The 23,274-nt window shown below is 40.9% G+C and overlaps 1 protein-coding gene across 1 annotated transcript in view; it reads left to right on the top strand.

Moving 5' to 3' along the window:
- wasla (WASP like actin nucleation promoting factor a) overlaps nt 1–23,274 on the top strand; it is a 29,804-nt gene that overhangs the window by 3,066 nt on the left and 3,464 nt on the right. Inside the window, exons 2-6 of the mRNA XM_088340831.1 lie at nt 4,359–4,493; nt 4,565–4,651; nt 4,721–4,817; nt 15,463–15,637; nt 17,349–17,391. Coding sequence (XP_088196957.1) covers nt 4,359–4,493; nt 4,565–4,651; nt 4,721–4,817; nt 15,463–15,637; nt 17,349–17,391 — 537 coding nt within the window. The remainder of the gene's footprint in view (nt 1–4,358; nt 4,494–4,564; nt 4,652–4,720; nt 4,818–15,462; nt 15,638–17,348; nt 17,392–23,274) is intronic.

The raw sequence follows: 23,274 nt of genomic DNA, 5'->3' as shown, positions 1-23,274 counted from the left end.
GAGAGGCAATATTTACAGGGCAGTGCTTGGACACTTTAAGCAAATGATTGTAAAACGTTTTTCAAAAGAAATGTGATAAAACCAAAATTGTGCTTTTATTCTGAAGTAATCTTGGTGTATTTTCGCCCACTATTATTTTCAATTCATGAATAAATTGTTTAGGTAATATCCATAATAACAATAGCAGTGTGTTTTCTTCCTCTAAGCATTTGAAGTCTCTCAGTTTGCTTCAGATGGTTTACCAATCAACAAATTCCAATATTTTGTGAAGCCTTTGAAAGCCTTTTTCACACACTTCCAATCCGAGAACAAATCATTAAAAGTTATTCATCTGACGTGAGTCTTTTTCACATCCCTTAACAAGTCGAGTTTATGATCTTTAACAGTCTGCCATCGCTAAAGTTTGCAGCTTCAGACCTTTGCCAATTTCGTGTTGTGTCAACAAGTTTTTTCCGCTTTTGACTCATGTGGACATGTCAACAACTTGTCCTGTTACCAGAAACTCCGGCTCATTAAAATGTTCGAGTTTTTCCGGAACTTTGAAACATAAAGGAATGAGTAAAATATTGTCATTTAGAAAAAAAACGTGTCCGCTTTATTTTTGATTTATCTATTTTTTTTTTCCTTTTTTAGAATTTTGTCAAACATTATCCGACAAAGTTAACCCCCAGCGTAAGACAAAATAATGATAATAATCATTTAATGTATTTGGTCCTCTTAGGAAAATTAATTTCCACTAACTGTACCGGGGAGTACAGTCAGTGCTGTTGCAGCAGAGCGTGCGCCAAATAACCCAAGTTATAGTACCTGTCATTCCCAGGTGGTCTACCATCCAAGTACTAACCAGGCCCGACTTTGCTTAGCTTCCTGAGATTGAGCGTTCTCAGGGTGGTTTGGCCGTAAACGGGGTCATGAATCTGTTCCGAGGTGGGGATAACAAATTGAAGTTGCCATATAGCGGGGGGAAAGAAACCTATGTTAACAAAACCCTGTACACCAGATAAAAACTAGTAAGTACAAGTTGCGTGCAATATACGTGCATAGGAAATAGAAAAGTGTTTATTGACATTGATATCCACGATGTGAAACATTGTATGCAACTAGATTAGACACTGCACTCCTGGGGAGAACGTGTAATAAAGACTTTGAAGAGAAAAAGTATGAAAGACTATCAGAATAAATAGGCAAAAAAACAAGATAATTACAACGTTGTGTTTCTGACTGGCCTGAGTTGTCATAATGCAATGAAAAAGAATCGTACATCATAACAATAGTGCAAGAACATTTAACCGCTGTACTTAAAAAACACACAATATATTGTATGATTAAGTAGATAGCATTTTAAATAAATATAATCCATCCATCCATTATCTGCACCACTTATCCTCAGTAGGGTCGCGGGGGTGCTGGAGCCCATCCCAGCTATCATCGGGCAGTGGGCAGGGGACACCCTCAACTGCTTGCCAGCCAATCACAGACAACCATTCACTCACTCATTTACACCTAGGGACAATTTTGGACCGGCCACTGAACCTGACATGCATGCTTTTGGAATGTGGGAGGAAACAGGAGTTCCCGGAGGAAACTCACGCAAGCACGGGAGAACATGCAAACTCCGCACAGGAAGGCTGGTAGCTGGATTTGATCCCATGACCTCAGAATGGTGCTGCAGACGCGCTAACTGCTCAGCTGCCGTGCCGCTAAATGAATAAAATAAATATTAAATTAGATTTACCTTTTATTGTGATGTGACGAGCTGGTACAGTGGAGTAGCGAATAGATGCAGAGGAGGAAGGAAAACGGTTTAAAAACTTCCACTTGCCAGAATTGTCATGTTCTTTGAAGATTTCCTAACTTTAATCACCTCTTTATTTATAATAACGGACCTGATTATCCTGTGATTAATTACGGCCATGCAACTTCGAGAGGGTACCGATTCGTGTCCCTTCTTTGTATTTTTTTATAATACTCCGCTTTGTCTCTGGTTATGATGTGTTTCTTCTCCCTTTGGCATCACGGCAAGATTTGGGACCCTTAGGCAATAAATATAGTAAAAAGAGTACAGCACTGTATTGTGAAAATTATAGAATGAACAAAGAGAAATGCATTCTGGCAGGTGGTTCAGCCAATAGCATACAAGTGTTTTCATAATGCCGTTACGCAAACCAATAGCAGACTGGTATCTCATATGATGTCCACCAATAGCAGACTTGCACAGTGGTGGTTTTGGGCACGGGTGAGGCAGGCAGCCGCCCGGTGCGGCATTTCTACCATGACACATGGGGGCGGCACGAGAACTTAAAAAAGACATGTTAATAATAATAATATCTAACAACACAAGACTTTGCCTTTTGTCAGATAGGCGCCCTTTCGTTGCAGCTTTGACCCCCCCCCCTGCCTGCTGCGAAGGTGTGCATAGACGGGGAAAAGGGGAGGGGCAGCGCAGGTGACACTTCACCTTTCAATGGCTCTCTCAAATTGAACTGCTAGCGGCTTGGGGGATTGATGGAGTTGTAGGATTCATTCACTGTATTACTATACACAAAATAGTAACCGATAGTTGTCGTCTCCTGTCTTCCAAATAAGGCACATTACAGACGCTGCCCTGCTTTCAACGAGATGCGTTTTGGACGATCGTTCGTAAGTTAAATTTGTTCGTAAGTTGCTTCAGTGCTATATTTTATATGTTTAAGGTTCATAGAGGTATGTGTAAGGCTTGAATAAGTAACCTGTATTGTTTTGTACTAAAAAAAATAAACGTTTAATAAAATAATTTGCTCTATAACGTTACAAAGCAGGCTGAATGATAACGCATAGTACTGAAAAACCAAGCTACACATTAGGCGTTGACATTCTGTGGTCTGTGAAGCCATTTGAGTCTCCTTGTGATTAATAAACATGACTTGACTATAAAGATAAATAAAGTTAAGTTTAACCTACTTTTGGAAGAGTTAGGCGACTTCCTCCTCCGTGGTAAAAAGTGGACAAAAAAAAAGCGATCCAACCATTTTCTCAACCGCATCAAGCTTTCTTATTCCACTTTCATTTAAAAAGAAACAGCTCGCCTTTTTTTAAGCTTTACACCAACCATATTGAATGGATGCACGAGATATCAAACCATGGAAACGAAAAGTTCTTAGCGTGCTAGAGATACAGTGCCGTGTGTATACACACAAACCAGGAAGTAGAAGCCAGATTTCTTCTTCAGGGTGGATGCTGGGTGACCTCTCACAGCGCCACACGGCGGAAAGAAGCACTACAGCTTGAAAATACACTTTGAAAATACAGGCCACCTGCTGCGCGTTTTCTGAATTGTGTGAAATGGATATAATATCATTGGATACAAAATCAATAATGAGGTGACCAGTCTTGCTGTAATCAGCATTACTCACGAAATAGGGGAGCAGATTGCTAATAATAATAATAATAATTGTACATTTTACTTCAAAGTGCCTTTAGGGACACCCAAGGTTGCTGTACACAGAATATCCAACAAGAATATAACAAGCAAATGAAAAATACCAAATAAAACAAAGTTAAAAAAAGAGGGGCAGTATGTGAAGGAGATAATTATGAATGGACAAGTCTGAAGAGGTGTGTTTTGAGTCCGGATCTGAAGGTGGACAGGAAGGCGGAATAACAGAAATCAGGTAGTAAAGAGTTCCAGAGCTGGGGGGCAGAGCGGCTGGAACGTTATTTATAAGAGTTGAAGGAGAGTGTACTGTCGAGGAGAACACCCAGACTCATAACCTGAGGGGAGGGGAAAAATCGAGGAATTGTAAATATAAAGAGAGATATTGTCAACATTAAAAAGGGTGGATTTTGTCCCAATGAAAAGTATTTGCGTGGGAGGGGGTGGGATAGCAGGAAAGGTAGAGTTGGGTGTCATCTGCAAAGCAGTGTAAGAAATATTGAATTTTCGTAGGCTATGGAGTACGTAGGTTACAAAGAGGTTACAAAGAAGAGGGGTCCCAGAACAGAGCCCTGGGGCACACCTGTGGTAACTGGAGGAGGGGTCAGAGGAGAAAGATATGAGTAGAATGAATTGAGTGCGGCCTGTGAGGTATGAATGAAACCAATGGAGGGGGTTGTGGGTTAGGCCAAGTGAGGAGAGTCCGCTAAGAAGAATGGGGTAATGGTGTCAAAGGCAGCATTTATGTCGAGGAGGATGAAAATGCTGAGTAAACCTGTAACCATTTGCAGTGAGGAGGTTGTATGTGATTTTGATAAGTGCGGTTTCTTTGCTTATGACGATATTATCGATGATTTTGCATCAAGGAAAGCCAAAATTGCCCCTAACTTTTCTTACACACTTGATGTGAATGCGTTTTCGACTGTTATGCTTTTGTGCTTTTCAGACGTTGTGCTCGGCAGTGGTGCAGGTGTACGGCGCCGACCGCACTTGCGGCTGGCTGAAGAAATGCTGCGGGGTGGCGTGCCTGGTCAAAGACAACCCGCAGCGCTCTTACTTCATCCGTGTCTTTGACATCAAGGTAACGTCATCGCGCGGAACCTTCGGAAATGACGGCGGTTCATTTTTCTGCTTTTTTTTTTTCTGCCCCAGGACGGAAAAAGCATGTTCGAGCAGGAGCTGTACCACAACTTCTCCATCAGCTGCGCCAGGTCCTATTTCATCTCCTTCGTGGGAGACGTGAGTATTCTTCTCAATGTGCAAAATGATGGTAGATCGCTAAGCTCATGGGGCTAATCTATCTTTCAGACCAATCAGATCGGCTTGAACTTCGCCAGCGAAGAAGAAGCGAAACGATTCAGAGCGGCCGTCAATGAGCTGCTGGGACGGAGGCAGCGAAAAACAGGTAAACGGACGATAAGTCTAGGTTCACACTGCGGAGCTTAATGCTCAATTTCGATTTTGGGGCAAAATCCGATGTTTTTGTTATATCGTTCACTTATCAGACTAAATCTGACCTGTATGCGACTTAATCTCCTGTGTGAACGCCACAAAAGTGTCCCGCTAATGCAGAAGAGGACACATGACATGCACTAAAAGATGGCTCTTTCGGCACCCAAACGGCTCTTCAGTTGTTGTTTTTGTTGTTGTTTTCATCCACATATAATCAATTATTATGTAACATCATGCTCAAAATGACTTAAAAAAAGGACAAAAAGAGGGAGAAAAAATAAAGAAAACTGAACAGAATGAAAAAACTGACAAAAATGAAATAAAGAGCAAACAAAGGAAAAAGTGAAGAAAAAAGGGAAAATGTTAGGAATACAAAGGAAAGGAAATAACAAAAAAAGGAAACTAGATAACAAAAAGAAGTAAAAAGCTAGGGAAACAAGAAAAAAGGAGATACATTTAAAAAAAAAAAAAGGGTTAAACTTTAAAGAAGGCAGGATCAGGCCCGAGAAGGGTTTTATCCAGCCCGCAAGACAATACGGAAAGAAAAATTGTCTGCAGTTGTAAATATGTCCACTTGACGTCTCCAAATCCAGGCGCCACTCGCAAAGCAACTGCAGCTGTAATTCTCTCTCTCTCTCTCTCTCTCTCTCTCTTGCTTTCTCTCTTTTTTCTTCCACTCTTCTTTACATGTCTTTCTCTTCTTCATTTTTCTCTCTTTCCCTTTTTCCATTCCTTTCTTTTGCTCTCTCACTTTCTCTTTCTCACACTCTTTCTCTGTCTTTTCTCTCTTTTCTCCCCCATCTCTTCCCCTCTCTGTCTCTTTTTCTCCCCATTATTTCCGTTTATCTCTCTCCCTTTGTCTTTTCCTTTCTCCATTTCTTTCTCTATTTCTTTCTCTTTCAGTCTCTTCTCTTTTTGCCGAAAAGTCGTACCCTGATGAGACATCCTACCATAGGGTGATTTGACACCAATTTTGTTTCCTTCATAATCAGGTAAAAGCAGCAACATTGAAACTCAGAACGATTTATTATTTAGCCTGATAGTCTTGTATCATTTGCCTCAACGTTTTTATTATTTGTATTATTTGTTATTGCAACATCCGTTGCAGCCCAGTCATCCTGGAAGGGGAATGACCTCATGTGTGGTGAAATGATGATCTGCATTTATGTAGCGCTTTTCAAGTCAATGACTTCCCAAAGCGCTTTACAGTGTGGTACATGTAAGGCGCTAACCTGCTTATTAGGGGTATTAGGGGTTCAGTGTCTTACCCAAGGACACTTCGACATGTAACACGGACAAGCCGGGATTTGAACTGGGATCCCTTGATCCCAAGACAAGCGCTCTACCTCCTGAGCTACAATAACAATGTTATCAACAATGGTCCCTTCTCAAGGTTTCTTCATTTTTCTCATGTTGAGGTTTTTGAATTTTGCCCTCATGTAAGTTTTAGATCAGGGGATGGTGTCATGATAGTCTGTAGAATAATCCGTGGTCTGTGCAGCCATTGAGACTGTGATTAAGGGCGTCACAAATAAACATGACTTGACTAACGCTTGCGGAAGTACTCATGGATTGTCACAGCAGGAACGTTGTCTCCCCCCCAAAGATTAATTAAATCTAAACCTTGCTTCCCCCCATTAAATTCTGTCCTTGTGGTGTGATTCAAATGTAAATATTGGTAATTACCACTAGAGTATATTATCACTTAATCAATGAACGTCTCTATTGTTGATAGCAGTAAACAAGTGTTCATCTTCCATCAATTATGTGTAATCACGACAGTGTGTTTTTGTTTGCCGTGGTTATTGAATTCTCCGCTTCCTCCCTCCTGGTTGAAGGCTGAATAGTGACGTCTCCCGCCTATCGATAACGTGCAGGTCGCATGAATGAGACTTGAACGTTCAGACAAAAGTTGCATTCTAAAAGATCGGATTTAGGACCTCGTATAAAAACGGCCTGGGTCTGACGTGAAAAAAATCGAATATTTTACTTTAAGACGGACTTTAACAGATCATATACAGTTTACGTCTGTGCAAATAAATCCTATTTCCCTGCAGAGTAAACCTAGCTGAAGTCGCTCCGGTGTATTAGTTGCACCAGCCCAATAATGCATAATTTGAAAAAAAATATTTAAGTGGCACTGGAGTATAAGTCGCATTTTAAGGGGAAATTGATTTGATAAAATACAATACTAAAAACATATATGTCATCTTGAAAGGCAATTTAAATACAAATGAAATGGAGAACAACAGGCCGAATAAGTGTACGGTATACTAACGTTACGGTGACATCCCTGGTAATCTCAATAACGACGTAACACGTTAAGAATTATTCAGACAACTCTCACCAAAGTTTCACTCCAAATCACTAAATCCAATGAAATCCTTATCCTGGGGGTCAATTTTACCGGTAAACAACTCCTCTAAGCCGGAAGGTCGACGAAAAGCTGCTCTTCCGCTTTTACTTCACGGTCGAAATGATCAACACGGGCCTAGAGCGCCCTCTTGCGGTTTAGTGCGAAAATAACACGTGAAATGATTTACACCACTTTACCGGTAATGCAAATCAATAAAAACTCAATGATATAACAATGTGTTTATAATTTTACATATAAATCTTACTGGAAACTATGGAAAAAAACTGCGACTTTTGCTTGTCCAACTTTATTTCTTGGTTTTGAAATCATAAATCAATAAAATAAAAGACTGAAAGATGTTATTCATTTGAAAATCTCATAGGAAACATTTTAACCAAAATGTTCTTTTTGTTAACATTGATACATTAACATTTTCTATTTAGAGCATTTCGTTATGTATTATTCTTTTAGGCTCCAGTATGTATTATATTGTGACCCTTAGTGGTATAAAAATAATTAATTTTGGTTAAACACTATCCTTCAAATTTTCAGCTTAAACACATCGCTCTTTGGTGTAAGAATTTGTAATGATATAATGTATCATGAAAAATCTGACATTGGCAGCCATTTTGAAACTACAGAGGCTTGAATGACTATTTTGTAAAGCCAGCTTGAATCAGTGGTGCTTTTGAAAATTAACAGCGACTTATTGCACACAGCTGAGCCCCAAATGTGATGGTCGATGGTGTAGTCATGTTAGTCAGGCATATTCCACTGCTTCCTTCTCTAGCCACTCAATGTTACTCACTTGGTTTCAGGCTAGTCGCTATTTTGATTGTTAGCTGCTTCTGCTTTGTCCTTCAGTGTCGCTCGCCTTTCACTGCTGGTTAGGCAAGAAAATGACACAGTTTAGTGATTAAGGCATCTTCTACTTTTTTTCTCCGTTTCCTTCTCTAGCTACTCGTGTAATTCATTTGGGCGCGAGCTGCTATTACGGTCATTAGCTAATCTTGCTTCCTCCATCTCTCTCACTCTCCTTACACAACTGCTCATGCAGCGCGATGTCGTTAAAGGTCTGTGATTCAGGCATCTGGGTTTTTTTTCCCCACCGGTCTTTTCTCTGGCCACTCATGTTAGCCACTTGGCTACATGCTATTGTTTGCCACTAGTCACTATTTTGATTGTCAGCTTCTCCTCCTCCGCCCCTCAGTGCAGTCTTACAAAGCTGCACTTGCAAGCCAACGTCACTGGGTTCCGTGATTCAGGATGCTGACGCTTGTCTGTTTCCTTCTCTGGCCACTCATGTCGTGACTTCTGTGATTCAGGGCTCAGGTGTATGACCAACTCAATCTTCTACTAGCCTTTTTTTAGTATGTTCTAATGCTAGACCCTAAAGTTGGCTGCTTTTACCTGCTCTGACCAACTCTTGCTATCGGCTCTCTTCAGCCGCTTCGGGTGTATCCGGCTTGCTTGGGGATCAACGCCAGTTTTCATTTCTCCGGGACGCTACAGAAACACTGGAAGGGCAAAAAGGTCCGGCCAAACCCATCGACCGAATGACTCTATAAGCGTCAGGGCGGCCTGTCGTGCAGGTTAATCTGCGCCATCTGTGCAGCTAACCTACTAACCTTCTGTCAGCGCGGCTAATCTTAGCGCTTTTGTTTTCCCGTGGAGGGAGAGACCTGCATCGTATTGTTTACAAAAGACTTCAGACCTATTTGCACCATTTTTGATTTAAAATTGTTATAATGAAATGTGTTAATACATTATAAAAGTAATTTATATTTACTGTACCTTTTAAACTTGATTTACATTTTTTAGGCTGTCAATGTAGAATAGTTTAAAATGTGGTGGTTGTGTCAAATTTCTATCGGATACAGATACCTTTTAACCTTTTATTAAGATAAAATGCATGCATCAGCAAAATCATTAGCCAGTAGAAATAAAATAAAATCGCCAATATTAACAAATAATAACAAATATATTCATAAATAATACGTTTCTAAAATCATAATTAGTTGTGATGGCCAGCCACTCACAACACACATTACTAACTGAGCTGGAAGCACAGTTGTAACGTGTTGAGAGTGGCATGGCCACACAACTATTAATATCTTCCCAAATCTTATTATTCCGATTCTATCTTCTTCCGTAAAAGTTTGGCTCGCTTCTCCTCCCAGAGCCTTTGGAGTACCCCAACGATATTTCGGCCCGACCAGGAATAGTGTGCTATGATTTTTGTAAGAGATGGCGACCACCGTGATAACACAATTACCCGTCAAACGAGAAAAAAAACGACATAGACAATGAATGGAGAGAGTCCCATCCAGAATGCATGCGGCCCATTCATTTCAATGGGTAGCCATGGTAACCAGGGCTTTTACAGAGGTGGCATGGGCCTCATTAAATTTAACCATAGGTAAATGGTGAATTCCAGGAGTGGATGCTAGCGAGTGGATGCTAACAGCTATGTGCGCTGCTAGCAAAGTGTTAAAGTGTTAAATTTTAGTGCAAGCTAACTGTAAACACTGCCGGCAATGAGTTGGGCTGGCATAGCCAGCCCGAGTATTAGCCATGAGAGGCTGATGCTATGCTTATTCAAGCTAGCTGTAAACACTGTTGGCAATGAGTTGGGCTGGCACAGCCAGCCAAAGTATTAGCGCAAGGTAGCTGTAAACACTGTTGGCAATGAGTTGGGCTGGCGGAGTCCCCCCACAGAACCAAGTTAAAAATTACAAATACATCTCTCTGAGTTAATAACTTCATGCTAATGCAAACAACTCAACACTACCAGTTCTCTACCATCATCTGCCAGATCCATCACAACTCTCACAATTGCCGCGGGAATTGTTTAGTTATTATTTTACCATAAGATCACATCTTCTCATCCAAAAAAAATAAAATAATAATAATAAAAAAATAAAAATTATATATATATATATATATATCTCATCTCATCTCATCAGCCGTACCGCTTATCCTCATTAGGGTCGCGGGGCGGCTGGAGCCCATCCCAGCCATCTCCGGGCAGTGGGCAGGGGACACCCTCAACTGGTTGCCAGCCAATCGCAGGGCACACAGGGACAGACAACTCATTCGCTCATTCACACCTAGGGACAATTTGGACTGGCCAATTCACCTGAAATGCATGTTTTTGGAACGCGGGAGGAAACCGGAGTGCCCGGAGGAAACCCACGCAAGCACGGGGAGAACATACAAACTCCGCACAGGAAGTCTGGAGCTGGATATATATATATATATATATATATATGAAATAAAAACATACACTATTAAAAATAACAATTATACATATATACTGGTAACAATGTGTATTCCCTTCTCAAGGTTTCTTCATTTTTCTCATGTTGAGTTTTTCCTTGCCCTCATGTAGGTTTTAGATCGGGGTATGGTGTCATGATAGTCTGTAGTTTGCAGTAATCTGTTGTCTGTGCAGCCCTTTAAGACACCTTGTGATTAAGGCCATACAAATAAACAGGACCTGACATATTTTTGAGGTTTTCCTTGCCCTCATGTCGGTTTTAGATCAGGGGAGGGTGTCATAATTGTCTTTAGTGTGCAGCCTTTTGAGACTCCTTGTGAATAAAGGCGTCACAAACAAACATGACTTTTCTTGGCTACAATAAAAATAATTATAATGATAAATTAGTTATTGGATTATTTATTTTTTTCCCTGTGCACCATGATATCACTTGTCCCATTCGAACAAAAAATCGATAATTATAACAAATAATACTACAAATACACTAATAGTTAGAAATATTTTTTTCTCTCTACAATGTGAACAGTCCCTTTCTAATGTTATTTACCAAAAATATTTACCTGTACTACCTGCTGAGCAGATCCATTTCAAGCACGATATCGCAACGAATAATGACCCACAATCTGGCATCTCAAGTGTTGTTTTATTTCCTTTTTTGGGGACGATGACGTTGAAAAACATGGCGGTCGAAGATGGTCCAGAATTGGCAGATTGCTGCAAGTGGCGTGCGGCTGCAGGGATTTGGATTAGCCGCCCTGGATTAAGTGCGGCTGCACTTTGCACTGATTGAGAATGATTGAAGACGCAAAGACCTTCCTGACAAAAACCAATGACAATTCCAAGAAACCCTCTTTGGTCACTTGTCAGTATCATGATTTAAGACAGAACTGTCTACATCAGCAGTCGGGAACCTTTCTGACCCAAAGAGCCATAAAAGCAAAAATATTTAGATTATTTTTTATTTTCGAGAGAAAGCCACACTATATATTTTGAGACGAAATTCATTAAACAGGCTCTCCATACAAAAGCTAATTCTTCAGCGCATTTGATTTCACTGTATGTAGTTTGATGATTTGATCAAATCTATGAAATAATAATAACGCCACAGCCTGTGTCCCATTTCAATATAAACAAAGCACTTAAAATTTCTCTCCCTCCTGCAAACACTTAAGAGGATTGAGGTTAATTTTTGTCCTAAATAATGGTTTCAAAACCAGGTGCTAGCAGAGTTCATTTGTAAAAATTCTGCAAACAAGGAGACCATCAGTGCAGACGACGCTGGGCAAAGAAGAACGAGTGCGCTTGCCCTGTGTATAGCTCCGCCCATTCCCACCCCTCACCCAATCGAAATGCTCCAGGTGCTAAAGGCGAAGGACATTCTGATGTCTCGCGCGTGTTCTTTTCCGGGACTATAACGAGTATTCGGGGTTTGAAAACTAGCAAACGCAGGCAAGAATGTCTCTGCCCCTCTATTATAGAGAAAAAGTTGTACATGCAGCGTTACAGACACTCAAAATTCAAATTACAAAGATAAAAACAAGATTAGTACTGCACAGTGCTGAGTCTCAATGCTGCCTTTGACACCATTTCCCCATTCCTCTTAGCAGGATATGTGATAAGGCCAATTCCTCAAAAGTACACTGATCAGCAAGTACATATTTCACTAAAGCATTTGGATAAATACGATGGGTATTTACAACAACTCGAATGAATATTGTAATTATCAAAGTAATGATGTGACGATTAAATAAAAAACTTCATATAGCCAGAAAACTCGTGTGATCAGACAACTTTCTCCGTGACCTATTTTCATAATCTAACAGTGCTTTGCTAGAGCTTCTGGGTAAAACGTTTGTTTTGAGTTCAAGTTTGTTCTGTGTCTTTTCCAGGGTTGGGAACGTTACTTTAAAAAAGTAATCAGTTATTACTACTTCTAAAAGTAACTAGTTACCTGGGAAGGTAACTATTTACGTTACCTTAAGAAGAAATTGTATTTCAAAGAATTTGAAATGTTCTAAGCAGTATTTGAGTCAGTTGAATAGAGAAGAACAGACATACCTTGTAATTGTCATGATTACCGATATGCATCACCTGTGCCCGCTCGTTTGGCGCCAACTGCCTCAGACTCTGATTGTCTCTCTGACCCACTCCTTTCCGTCCCCTTTTGTCAGTCCGTCTGCGAACCTCAGTTAACTCTAGGCAAGCCTTTTTCGACCCTGACTCCCACCTGTTTTTTGCTCCTGTCTGTTCGACCCGTTTTTGTCCCCGACCACGTCTACTCTTCTTTCATGGTTTACGACTTGCTTCCGACCCGACTACATTTTTTTTCTCTCCTGTCCCGGTTACTGACCCGTTTTTCCGTTCCCGACACCGTCATTGTTCGCCACGGAAGATCCCATACCGCGTTCAGAGCAACGCGCTTCTCGCGTCCAGCAACCACCGGATCGTAGGCGCAACCCTTTCTCTGTTTCTCCCAATAAAACTTGTGAGAAACGCAACGCACGTGGGTCCTGTCTCCGTTCTGGTCTTGACAGTAATACAGGGAGTGCAGAATTATTAGGCAAGTTGTATTTTTGAGGATGAATTTTATTATTGAACAACAACCATGTTCTTAATGAACCCAAAAGTCTCATTAATATCAAAGCTGAATATTTTGGAAGTTGGAGTGGGGCTTTTTTAGTTTTAGCTATTTTAGGAGGATATCTGTGTGTGCAGGTGACTATTACTGTGCATAATTATTAGGCAACTTAAAAAAAAACAAATGTATACCCATTTCAATTATTTATTTTCATCAGGGAAACCAATATAACAGCTCAACATTCACAAATATACATTTCTGACATTCAAAAACAAAACAAAAACAAATCAGTGACCAATATAGCCACCTTTCTTTGCAAGGACACTCAAAAGCCTGCCATCCATGGATTCTGTCAGTGCTTTGATCTGTTCACGATCAACATTGCGTGCAGCAGCAACCACAACCTCCCAGACACTGTTCAGAGAGGTGTACTGTTTTCCCTCCTTGTAAATCTCACATTTGATGAGGGACCACAGGTTCTCTATGGGGTTGAGATCAGGTGAACGAGGAGGCCATGTCATTAGTTTTTCTTCTTTTAGACCCTTTCTTGCCAGCCACGCTGTGGAGTACTTGGATGCGTGTGATGGAGCGTTGTCCTGCATGAAAATCATGTTTTTCTTGAAGGATGCGGACTTCTTCCTGTACCACTGCTTGAAGAAGGTGTCTTCCAGAAACTGGCAGTAGGACTGGGAGTTGAGCTTGAGTCCATCCTCAACCCGAAAAGGCCCCACAAGCTCATCTTTGATGATACCAGCCCATACCAGTACCCCACCTCCACCTTGCTGGCGTCTGAGGCGGACTGGAGCTCTCTGCCCTTTACCGATCCAGCCACGGGCCCATCCATCTGGCCCATCAAGACTCACTCTCATTTCATCAGTCCATAAAACCTTAGAAAAATCCGTCTTGAGATTTTTCTTGGCCCAGTCTTGACGTTTCAGCTTGTGTGTCTTGTTCAGTGGTGGTCGTTTTTCAGCCTTTCTTACCTTGGCCATGTCTCTGAGTATTGCACACCTTGTGCTTTTGGGCACTCCAGTGATGTTGCAGCTCTGAAATATGGCAAAACTGGTGGCAAGTGGCACTTTGGCAGCTGTACGCTTGACTTTTCTCAGTTCACGGGCAGTTATTTTGCGCCTTGGTTTTTCTACACGCTTCTTGCGACCCTGTTGACTATTTTGAATGTAACGCTTGATTGTTCGATGATCACGCTTCAGAAGCTTGGCAATTTTAAGAGTGCTGCACCCTTCTGCAAGATATCTCACTATTTTTGACTTTTCAGAGCCTGTCAAGTCCCTCTTCTGACCCATTTTGCCAAAGGAAAGGAAGTTGCCTAATAATTATGCACACCTGATATAGGGTGTTGATGTCATTAGACCACACCCCTTCTCATTACAGAGATGCACATCACCTGATATGCTTAATTGGTAGTAGGCTTTCGAGCCTATACAGCTTGGAGTAAGACAACATGCATAAAGAGGATGATGTGGTCAAAATACTCATTTGCCTAATAATTCTGCACTCCCTGTATGTGCTGCACCTCACCAACAGAAAACATATTTATCATACACTTGAAGTCTAACAAAAATAAACGGCAATATAAAATGAGTTTAATACATTAAATCTAACTCGAATGGTCTGTTGTAGAGATGGGAATCCTGACTCTTTTCAAGAGAACCGGCTTTTTCGGCTTGGCTCATTAAAAAGAGCCGGCTCGCCAATGGCTCTTCAGGTTGTTTAATCCATATATTCCCATTTACTATTATCATTATGAATGACTTAAAAAGGGGAAAAAAAGATTACAATGAACACTTAAACACTGTCAATGAAAAACACAAAAATTCTAAACTTAAATATTCATAAATCTATGAAAAAAAGGTGAAATACAATACGAATTTAACCTTTTTTCTACTCAACATAATAGACAAAAATACCGCTTCGGAGGGAACCGGCTCCTGATTGGTGAGGAGTCGGCTCTCACTTCCAAGAGCCGGCTTATAAAGCGTTTCATTCGCGACACGCATTCACCAACTCGCCTTTTCTTTCGGCGCTTGGGTAAATACTCTCCTCGTAATCGCTATCCAACCATATTGCTAGGCGCTAATTTGAGGTATTTAGTGATTTACATGCAAAACGGGATCTGTTGCTGTGACACCATGACTGGAAACTGAATTTAAAATGGACCAAACCCTATATCCTTCAGAATTGTACTGTGTGACTATTGACCTCATGAAAAGATCCATTTATCGCTCGTGAGCCATAGGTTCCTGACCCCTGCTCTGAATGAAACGTGAAGATTGACGTATAGCGGAGGATCCATTTTTGAATAGGACTTTGTTTGCATTGGGCTCTTAGCATCGTTGTTTTGCTCACGGAAGTGCTCGGTACAGGTCCCACGCTGCACATGGCCACGGTGGACATCAAGAACCCGGAGATCAACAACGTGCGTCTGCTCAACCACCACGTGGTCAACAACGTGCTGCTGGCTCACCGCAAGGACAAGAAGAACAAAAGCAAGAAGAAGAAACTCACCAAGGCCGACATCGGCACGCCCAGCAACTTCCAGTCAGTTGTTTGTGTTTTCGTTTTGATAGGAAGTAGATCTTACGGGCGTAACGTGTTTTGGCTTCTGTCTGTAGTGTAACAAATCTATACATTTGATCTGTTCGGACATGTTGCTATACGTACTGCAATCCCTCTAATACTTTACAGTCTTGATCTATTATCCCTGATCACATATTGCGGCGAGTGGGGGGCCGGCGGAGTGCATTTTTGGTCCACCAAAATGTGAACTGCACTCACGTGGCCGCGATCAGTAATCCCTGATCGCATATTGGTGCGAGGGGGGCAGCCTTTAGCACGCATTTTTGTGGGCCCTAGTGGCTCTTTTTTGCCGTTCTGCTCATTAAAAAGTGAACTGCACTTATGGGTCTGCGATCTGTTATCGAGCATTCCATATTGCTGAGAGCGGGGACGCTCAGAAGGGGCTTTGATCGGCACATTCTGGCCCGCTCCAATGAAATGCACGGTTGTGGCCGCACTCCATTATCCTCAGACAACTATTGCTAAAAGAAGGGGTTAGCAGATAGCATTTTTTTTTTTCGGTTTGAGCCGCTGAAGCCGTGTCATTGTCTTCCGCCTGAAATGAACTGCACTGTTTTTGGCTGCAATCCATTATCCCCAATTCCCCTTATCCACTAGGTTCATAGGTGCACCGTTTCCTGTGTTGTGTCTTGGGACAGCACAACCTGGTGGCGCCCATTCTTCTCCCGACCAACATATAATTACACCCGGTCTTGAACCAAGGACCTTTTACGTGTTTTTTATATCTATCATGACGATGATAGTAATTATTATTATTACTATAAATAATAAAATATAAATTGTTCCAATAGTAATTCAAATTTAACGTATTCCTTAAGCACATGGTTCACAGGGCACCCTTGAGGACGCAACTCTGGACAATCTTTTCCACCGTTGACGGTCCAGGACCTGTTCTTGGGCCGACAACATTAAGTAATGGACAATAATCATAATTTTTCACATATTTTTTCGTGTGGAACATTTACAATGCACAAATTGAATTCTTACCCAGTTGGGAAATATATAATATCATTATATATTTATCTTTAATTAAAAGCGAGCCTGGGGCAGCACGGCGGTGCAGTGGTTATCACGGGTGCGGCACAGTTCTGAGGTCATAAGATCGAACCTCCTGTGTAGAGTTTGCATGTTCTCCCCGTGCTTGCGTGGGTTTCCTCCGGGCACTGCGGTTTCCTCCCACGTCCCAAAAACATGCCTGTCAGGGTAATTGGACGGTCCAAATTGTCCCTAGGTGTAAATGAGCGAGAGAATTGTCAGTCTCTGTATACCCTGCGATTGGCTGGCAACCAGTTCTTGGTGTCCCCTGCCCAATGCCCGAAGATAGCTGGGATAGGCTCCGGCACCCTCGCGACCCTACTGAGAATAAACGGTGCAGATAAAGGATGGATATATTTATCGTTAATTAAAAACGAGCATAACTATCTGCATGAGAGGGTCGCTAAGTCTCGTCATTCAGGCATATTCTACTCTATTTCCTCTGTTTCGTTCTCTAGCCACTCCTGTTAGCCACTTGACTGTAGGCTATGGTCAATAAAGCCTTATTATCATATTGAATCTAATCTGAGCACTTTCTTTTCAATATTTTTCAAAATCTCATGTGCGAAGCGCTGCGCGAAGGGATTTTCTTTCTTTACTTGGTTGTGATTCGGTCTCTTCTGCTTTGGTCCTGCAGGCACATCGGTCACGTGGGCTGGGACCCCAACACCGGATTCGACGTGAGTCACGCACGCACGAACACAACGGTCGCCTTGTGTCGCAACAATGGCGTCTCTCGACAATAAGCTGTTGTCCTCGCGCGTGTCAACAAGCGACCGAAAACACGTCACGGTCACAAGTCGGTGAAAATTTGCCATAGAAAAAAAATCCAGGGAGGCAACTTCATTTTGATTTTGTCAATATAGCCTTGAAATTAGAATATCCTTTGGTTTTCTTTTAAAGGGACAATCTGTAGTACTTGAGTCAAGTCAAGTCCTGTTTCCTTGTGACGCTCTTAATCACAAGAAGTCTCAAAGGGCTGCACAGACCACAGACTTTTCACAAGGATACCCACCCTTTGTAGATAGAAAGTTTGGGGTTTCTGTGCTGTTCTCTGGAGGGAGTAGTACACCCCGTTGTAAGAGATCACTCCCTCCAGAGAACAGCACAGAGTTGGAAAAACAGGGGAACAAGTACATCATCTTATGAAACTGATGCCGTACAGGTCCTCAAAACAGTACATGATTGTTGAACAATGCTAAAGCAAAGATACGAGTAATGCAAGTTAAGCTTAATCTCCTGACATTATAAGAAGAGAAATAAAAACCTGATTCCATACCGTTCGAAGTTCTTTTTACCCTAATTGATAAATCGCCTCAATCGAAAGGTAATAAGCTTGTCTACTTGAGTGCCTCTTACTCGTGAAAACAACATTAATTTGAGTAATAAGCATAACCAATTGAATGAATTTCCATCTTTTAGGTATTCATAAGAGAAATGTGTATTTCCTTTTCAAAATATGAGGCTCACCTAGAGGGAGCTAATATCATTGACCACATTCGAGACACCAAAAGAAAAAAAAGAGAACATTCTTCTTCTTCTTTGGTTGCATGAGACAATCCATCTAGTGGTCAAAAATAGACAATGTTTTGAATACAAATCATTATTTGTGACAGACAATAATTAATGGGAACTATAAATTCTAACTATTATAGAGCGCATCTGATTATAAGCCGCACCCACCACATTTTAAGGGGAAAACCGATTTTATACTTACACAAGCCGCACCTGTATATAAGCCGCATGCGCCCACATTAAAACATGTAACACAATCACAAAATTAGCCTATTGTAACTGTATATAAAGTACACAGTCCTAAAACCACAGCCGGCAAAGTGAACAGAAAATGATACCGGTACTTAAGATTTGATGCAGACCTGCAGAGTCTGGGTACCCGTTGAAACTAATCCAAGGGAAAAAGTCTATATTTCCAAAGGTAAGGGTGGGAAAAATATATATCCACTATTGTCCGCCGCGACAACAGGTCTCACTCACCTTTACCCCACTTCCCGTCAGCCCGCGTTTGCTCCGCCCCTCTTTTTTAATTCGTAAAACATATCAGAATAAGTGTCTCAAATAGATACATTACAAAAATATACAGGTGCAAATACATATTATACATCGGTTACACATATTTACAAAGAGAGACGGTACACTGAGAGAGTTTTCAAAGCTTTAATCATAATATTATAACTTTCATCCCAAACCGTGCCTGTGAAGGGTAGCAAAACGCTACTAGCAACACGCTCGCAACGCTGAAAACGGGTCTGTTAAAAAAATCATACCGTACTTGTTGAAACCACAGTAAACCGTCCCCATGTTCCTCCTTACAACCGACGTCATCAAAGACGTCTTCCCCAGTATGGGAAAGAAACTTTGTCATATAGACGTCGTCCCACGCTCCCTTATTCAAGTACACGCTAGCAACACGCTGGTAATGTGAAATTTACGTGCAGTAGCTCTGTTATCTTCTTTATCGGACTGCTCGTTTGCTTTTAGCTTGAAAGCTACGTCATGTGCCTTTCTTTTTGCAATTTGCATGATGAGGATATGTCTACGCTAATTTAATTTGTGCACAAGCTAAGAAGTTGCAGTCTACCTCAGCGCACATATTCCACCTTTTGTACTCGAGCGCCGCTGGCGGCCGTTAGAAAAATTACATAAATTGGCCGCATCACTGAATAAGCCGCAGGGTTGAAAGTTTGGGGAAAGGGTAGCGGCTTATAGTCCGGAAATTACGGTATGTGTTTAGTCTGTTTTTTTCAAGATACAGTGGCTTGCCAATCTATTTGGCCCCCTTGAACTAAGACCTTTTGCCACATTTCAGACTGCAAATATCAAGATATAAAACTTTTATTTCTTGTAAAGAATCAACAATAAATGGCACACACTCATGAAGTGTAACACACTTCTTTGGATATTTTAAACTTTTTTAACAAATAAACGAAAAAGTAGGTGTGCAAAATGATTCAACCCCATTGAGTTAATACTTTGTAGCGCCACCTTTTGCTGTGATTACAGCTGCAAGTCGCTTGGGGTATGTCTCTATCAGTTTTGCACATCGAAATATTTTTGCCCATTCCTCCTTGCAAAACAGCTCGAGCTCAGTGAGGTCGGATGGAAAGTGTTTGTGAACAGCAGTTTTCTGTTCTTTTCACAGATTCTCAATTGGATTGAGATCTGGACTTTGACTTGGCCATGCTAACACCTTGATATGTTTTTGGTGAACCATTCCATTGTAGCTTTTGCTTTATGTTTTGGATCATTGTCTTGTTGGAAGACAAATCTCCGTCCCAGTCTCAGGTCTTTTGCGGACTCCATTTGGTTTTCTTCCAGAATGGTCCTGTATTTGGCTCCATCCATCTTCCCATCAACTTTAACCATCTTCCTTGACCATGCTGAAGAAAATCAGGCCCAAACCATGACGCTACCACCTCCATGTTTGACTGTGGGGATGGTGTGTTGAGGGAGATGAGCTGTGCTGCTTTTACGCCAAACATAACGTCTTGCGTTGTTGCCAAAAAGTTCGATTTTGGTCTCATCTGACCAGAACTCCTTCTTCCACATGTTTGGTGTGTCTCCCGGGTGGCTTGCGGCAAACTTTAAACAACACTTTTTATGGATATCTTTAAGAAATGGCTTGCTCCTTGCCACTCTTCCATAAAGGCCAGATTTGTGCAGTATACGACTGGTTGTTGTCCTATGGACAGATTCTCCCACCTCAGTTGTAGACCTCTGCAGTTCATCCAGAGTGATCATGGGCCTCTTGGCTGCATCTCTGATCAGTCTTCTTGCATTAGGGGGGAAGGCCCGATCTTGGTAGATTTGCAGTGGTCTGATACTCCTTCCATTTCAATCTTATTGCTTGCAGAGTGCTCCTTGGGATGTTTAAAGCTTGGGAAATCTTTTTGTATCTAAATCCAGCTTTAAACTTCTCCACAACAGTATCTCGGACCTACCTGGTGTGTTCCCCGTTCTTCATGATGCTCTCTGCGCTTTAAACAGACCTCTGAGACTATCACAGTGCAGGTGCATTTATACATAGACTTGATTACACACAGGTGGATTCCATTTATCATCGTTAGTCATTTAGATCAACAGTGAATCATTCAGAGATCCTCACTGAACTCCTGGACAGAGTTTGCTGCACTAAAAGTAAATGGGCTGAATCATTTTGCACACCCACTTTTTTGTCTTTTATTTGTTAAAAAAGTTTAAAATATCCAATAAAGTGTGTTCTACTTCATGATTTTGTCCCACTTATTGTTGATGCTTCACAAGAAATTACAGTTTAATATCTTGATGTTTGAAGTCTGAAATGTGGCAAAATGTCAAAAAGTTCAAGGGGGCCAAATAGTTTCGCAAGCCACTGTATATGATAACAGCCAAATGATCTCCCATTTGAACTTTATTGTCCACTTCAATCATCTTAAGAGAAAATTAAGTCCTGAAATGTTATCACGTCTATATCCTGAGCAGATCATTTAAAAATCTACTGCCACCTCCTGGAAATTGAGTAATATGACAGCTAGACTGTCGATGACTGGAAAACCGCACAGATACTTGAAAAATTCCGATTGAGGACCTCTAGTGGTTGTAAATCCATGAAAGTGGCGCTCTCTGCTGCAGGGGCTCTATCTACAGGGTTCGTACGAGTGCTTGAACTCCTTGAAAATGCGTGAATTGTAATGTTGAGTTTTCAACGTCAGGAAAATGCTTGATTATTTTTGGGCAAAGTGCTCGAAGATATGAAATATTTGCAATTGTCACTTTTCTCGGCAGTCTGACCTTATAGACCGCGCAATAAGTAAATACTTTTTTTTAGATTGAAAGTGCATAAAAATGACCCAGACACGCCTGCTCCAGGTCATTTTGGCTTTGGCATGTGAAGCATCACTGCCTCTTACTGGTCACAAACAAGAGGACAGCTCTATTTAGAAACCCTGCTATTTTGGCTCGGCGCTCTGAGATTAATGTTCACTATGTTTTGTGTACTGTTACCCGATGGTAAATCTATTGCACACTGGTCATCCTGGAAGGGGGATTACCACTTGTGAGGCCCCTTCTCAAGGTTTATTTTCCTCGCGCTGGGGTTTTTGAGTTTTTCCTTGCTCGCATATTGGTTTAAGATCAGGGTATGGGTTCGATTTTTAAGATTTAATGATATTATCAATTATAATAAATTATTATAGACCAAGTTAGTATTTAAATGAATGAATGAAAACTTTATTTGCAACATTAAAATAAAAACAGGACAAAAACAATGAGTCAACAACAACAAAAATAATATCACATAACATGGTCGAAAAGGGGTAGTCAGAAGCAGATGCTTATTTTCCCTACAGTATTTAATCCTTCCATATGTTTTGCAGGGGGACACCTCAAAAACACGTGAAAAATAACTTAAAATATTCACAGATCTACAAAAAAAATCCTAAAGTACAAAGCACTTAGTTTTTCAAACACTGAAAAAGTCGAGCAACAACCCAAATTCCGGAAAGAATCAAAATGCTATAATAAAAAATAAGATATTAACTGTTCTCAGTTCTATAAATAAACAATAAAATCCCCAAAAAACAACAACAATCAAACCTCTTTGCGATTCTAATTCAACTGATTTCGACAAAGGGTCTTCTGAAAATTAAGCAAAAAATATAAATTAAAAATAAGTACAACAAAGCAAAAGATCAACAACAGTCTTCTTCCTCATGCCATAAGGCTATTTAACTCCACCCGGGGGAGTAAAAGCTCACATTAAACCCCACCCCCACATTTGCATATTGCCTTATTTTTATGACCGTGTGTATTTTATGTAGCACCATTTAAATACTCTATTTTAACACGTTATATTGAATATTTTTCATATTCTATTTATTTTATTTTATTATTATTTTAGTTTTCAACACAAGGATACTGCTGGTGTGAATTTGCCTACGAGGATCAATAAAGTATCTCTCTTTATCTATCTATCTCTATATCTCTATCTCTATCTCTCTGGAATGTTGAATTCTCTCTGCTTCAGAGCATCAATATTATCAAAATTAGTCCAAATTTGGCTCATTTTTCTGCTTTTTAGACAAACAGTATCTTTTATTTTTATCCTCCGTATTGAACTTAAATATTACCCAACACCTATAGAGACCATCGTAAACAAGTGTGACAATTATTAAGGCAGAATTCCTGTCAGTTTATAGCAGCCCCTAGACACAAACCTCATTAGGGCACAAAGCATGTGCTAGCGGCAAGGTAGCAATTTTCTTTTTATTAAAGACAACACAAAAACACTTTTTCGACTCTCTCTGGATTTTTGGAAAAAATGCAAAATTGGCCATGAAAAAGGTGTACCAACCCTGTATCTAGCGACTCTGCTCTAGTGTTTCTCGATTATTTTCTGTCTTGGAAGAAAAGCTCTCCCGCCCTCCCCATAGTTGGCTCTTTTGCGTAACTATGAAAATGTTTCTCTGTATTACACTCTATCCTTATTAACGTAGAAAATCATTTTTGAAAACGAGGGGGCGCACTCCACTAATGGTAGATTCACCTGCTGGCTGGCCGCCAAACTT

Source organism: Urocampus carinirostris, chromosome 7 (assembly GCF_059441175.1).
Source record: "Urocampus carinirostris isolate Australia breed hairy pipefish chromosome 7, RoL_Ucar_1.0, whole genome shotgun sequence".
Classification (NCBI taxonomy): domain Eukaryota; kingdom Metazoa; phylum Chordata; class Actinopteri; order Syngnathiformes; family Syngnathidae; genus Urocampus; species Urocampus carinirostris.
The sequence above is the reverse complement of the archived record's forward strand: the minus strand, read 5'-3'. Positions and strand labels throughout refer to the sequence as shown.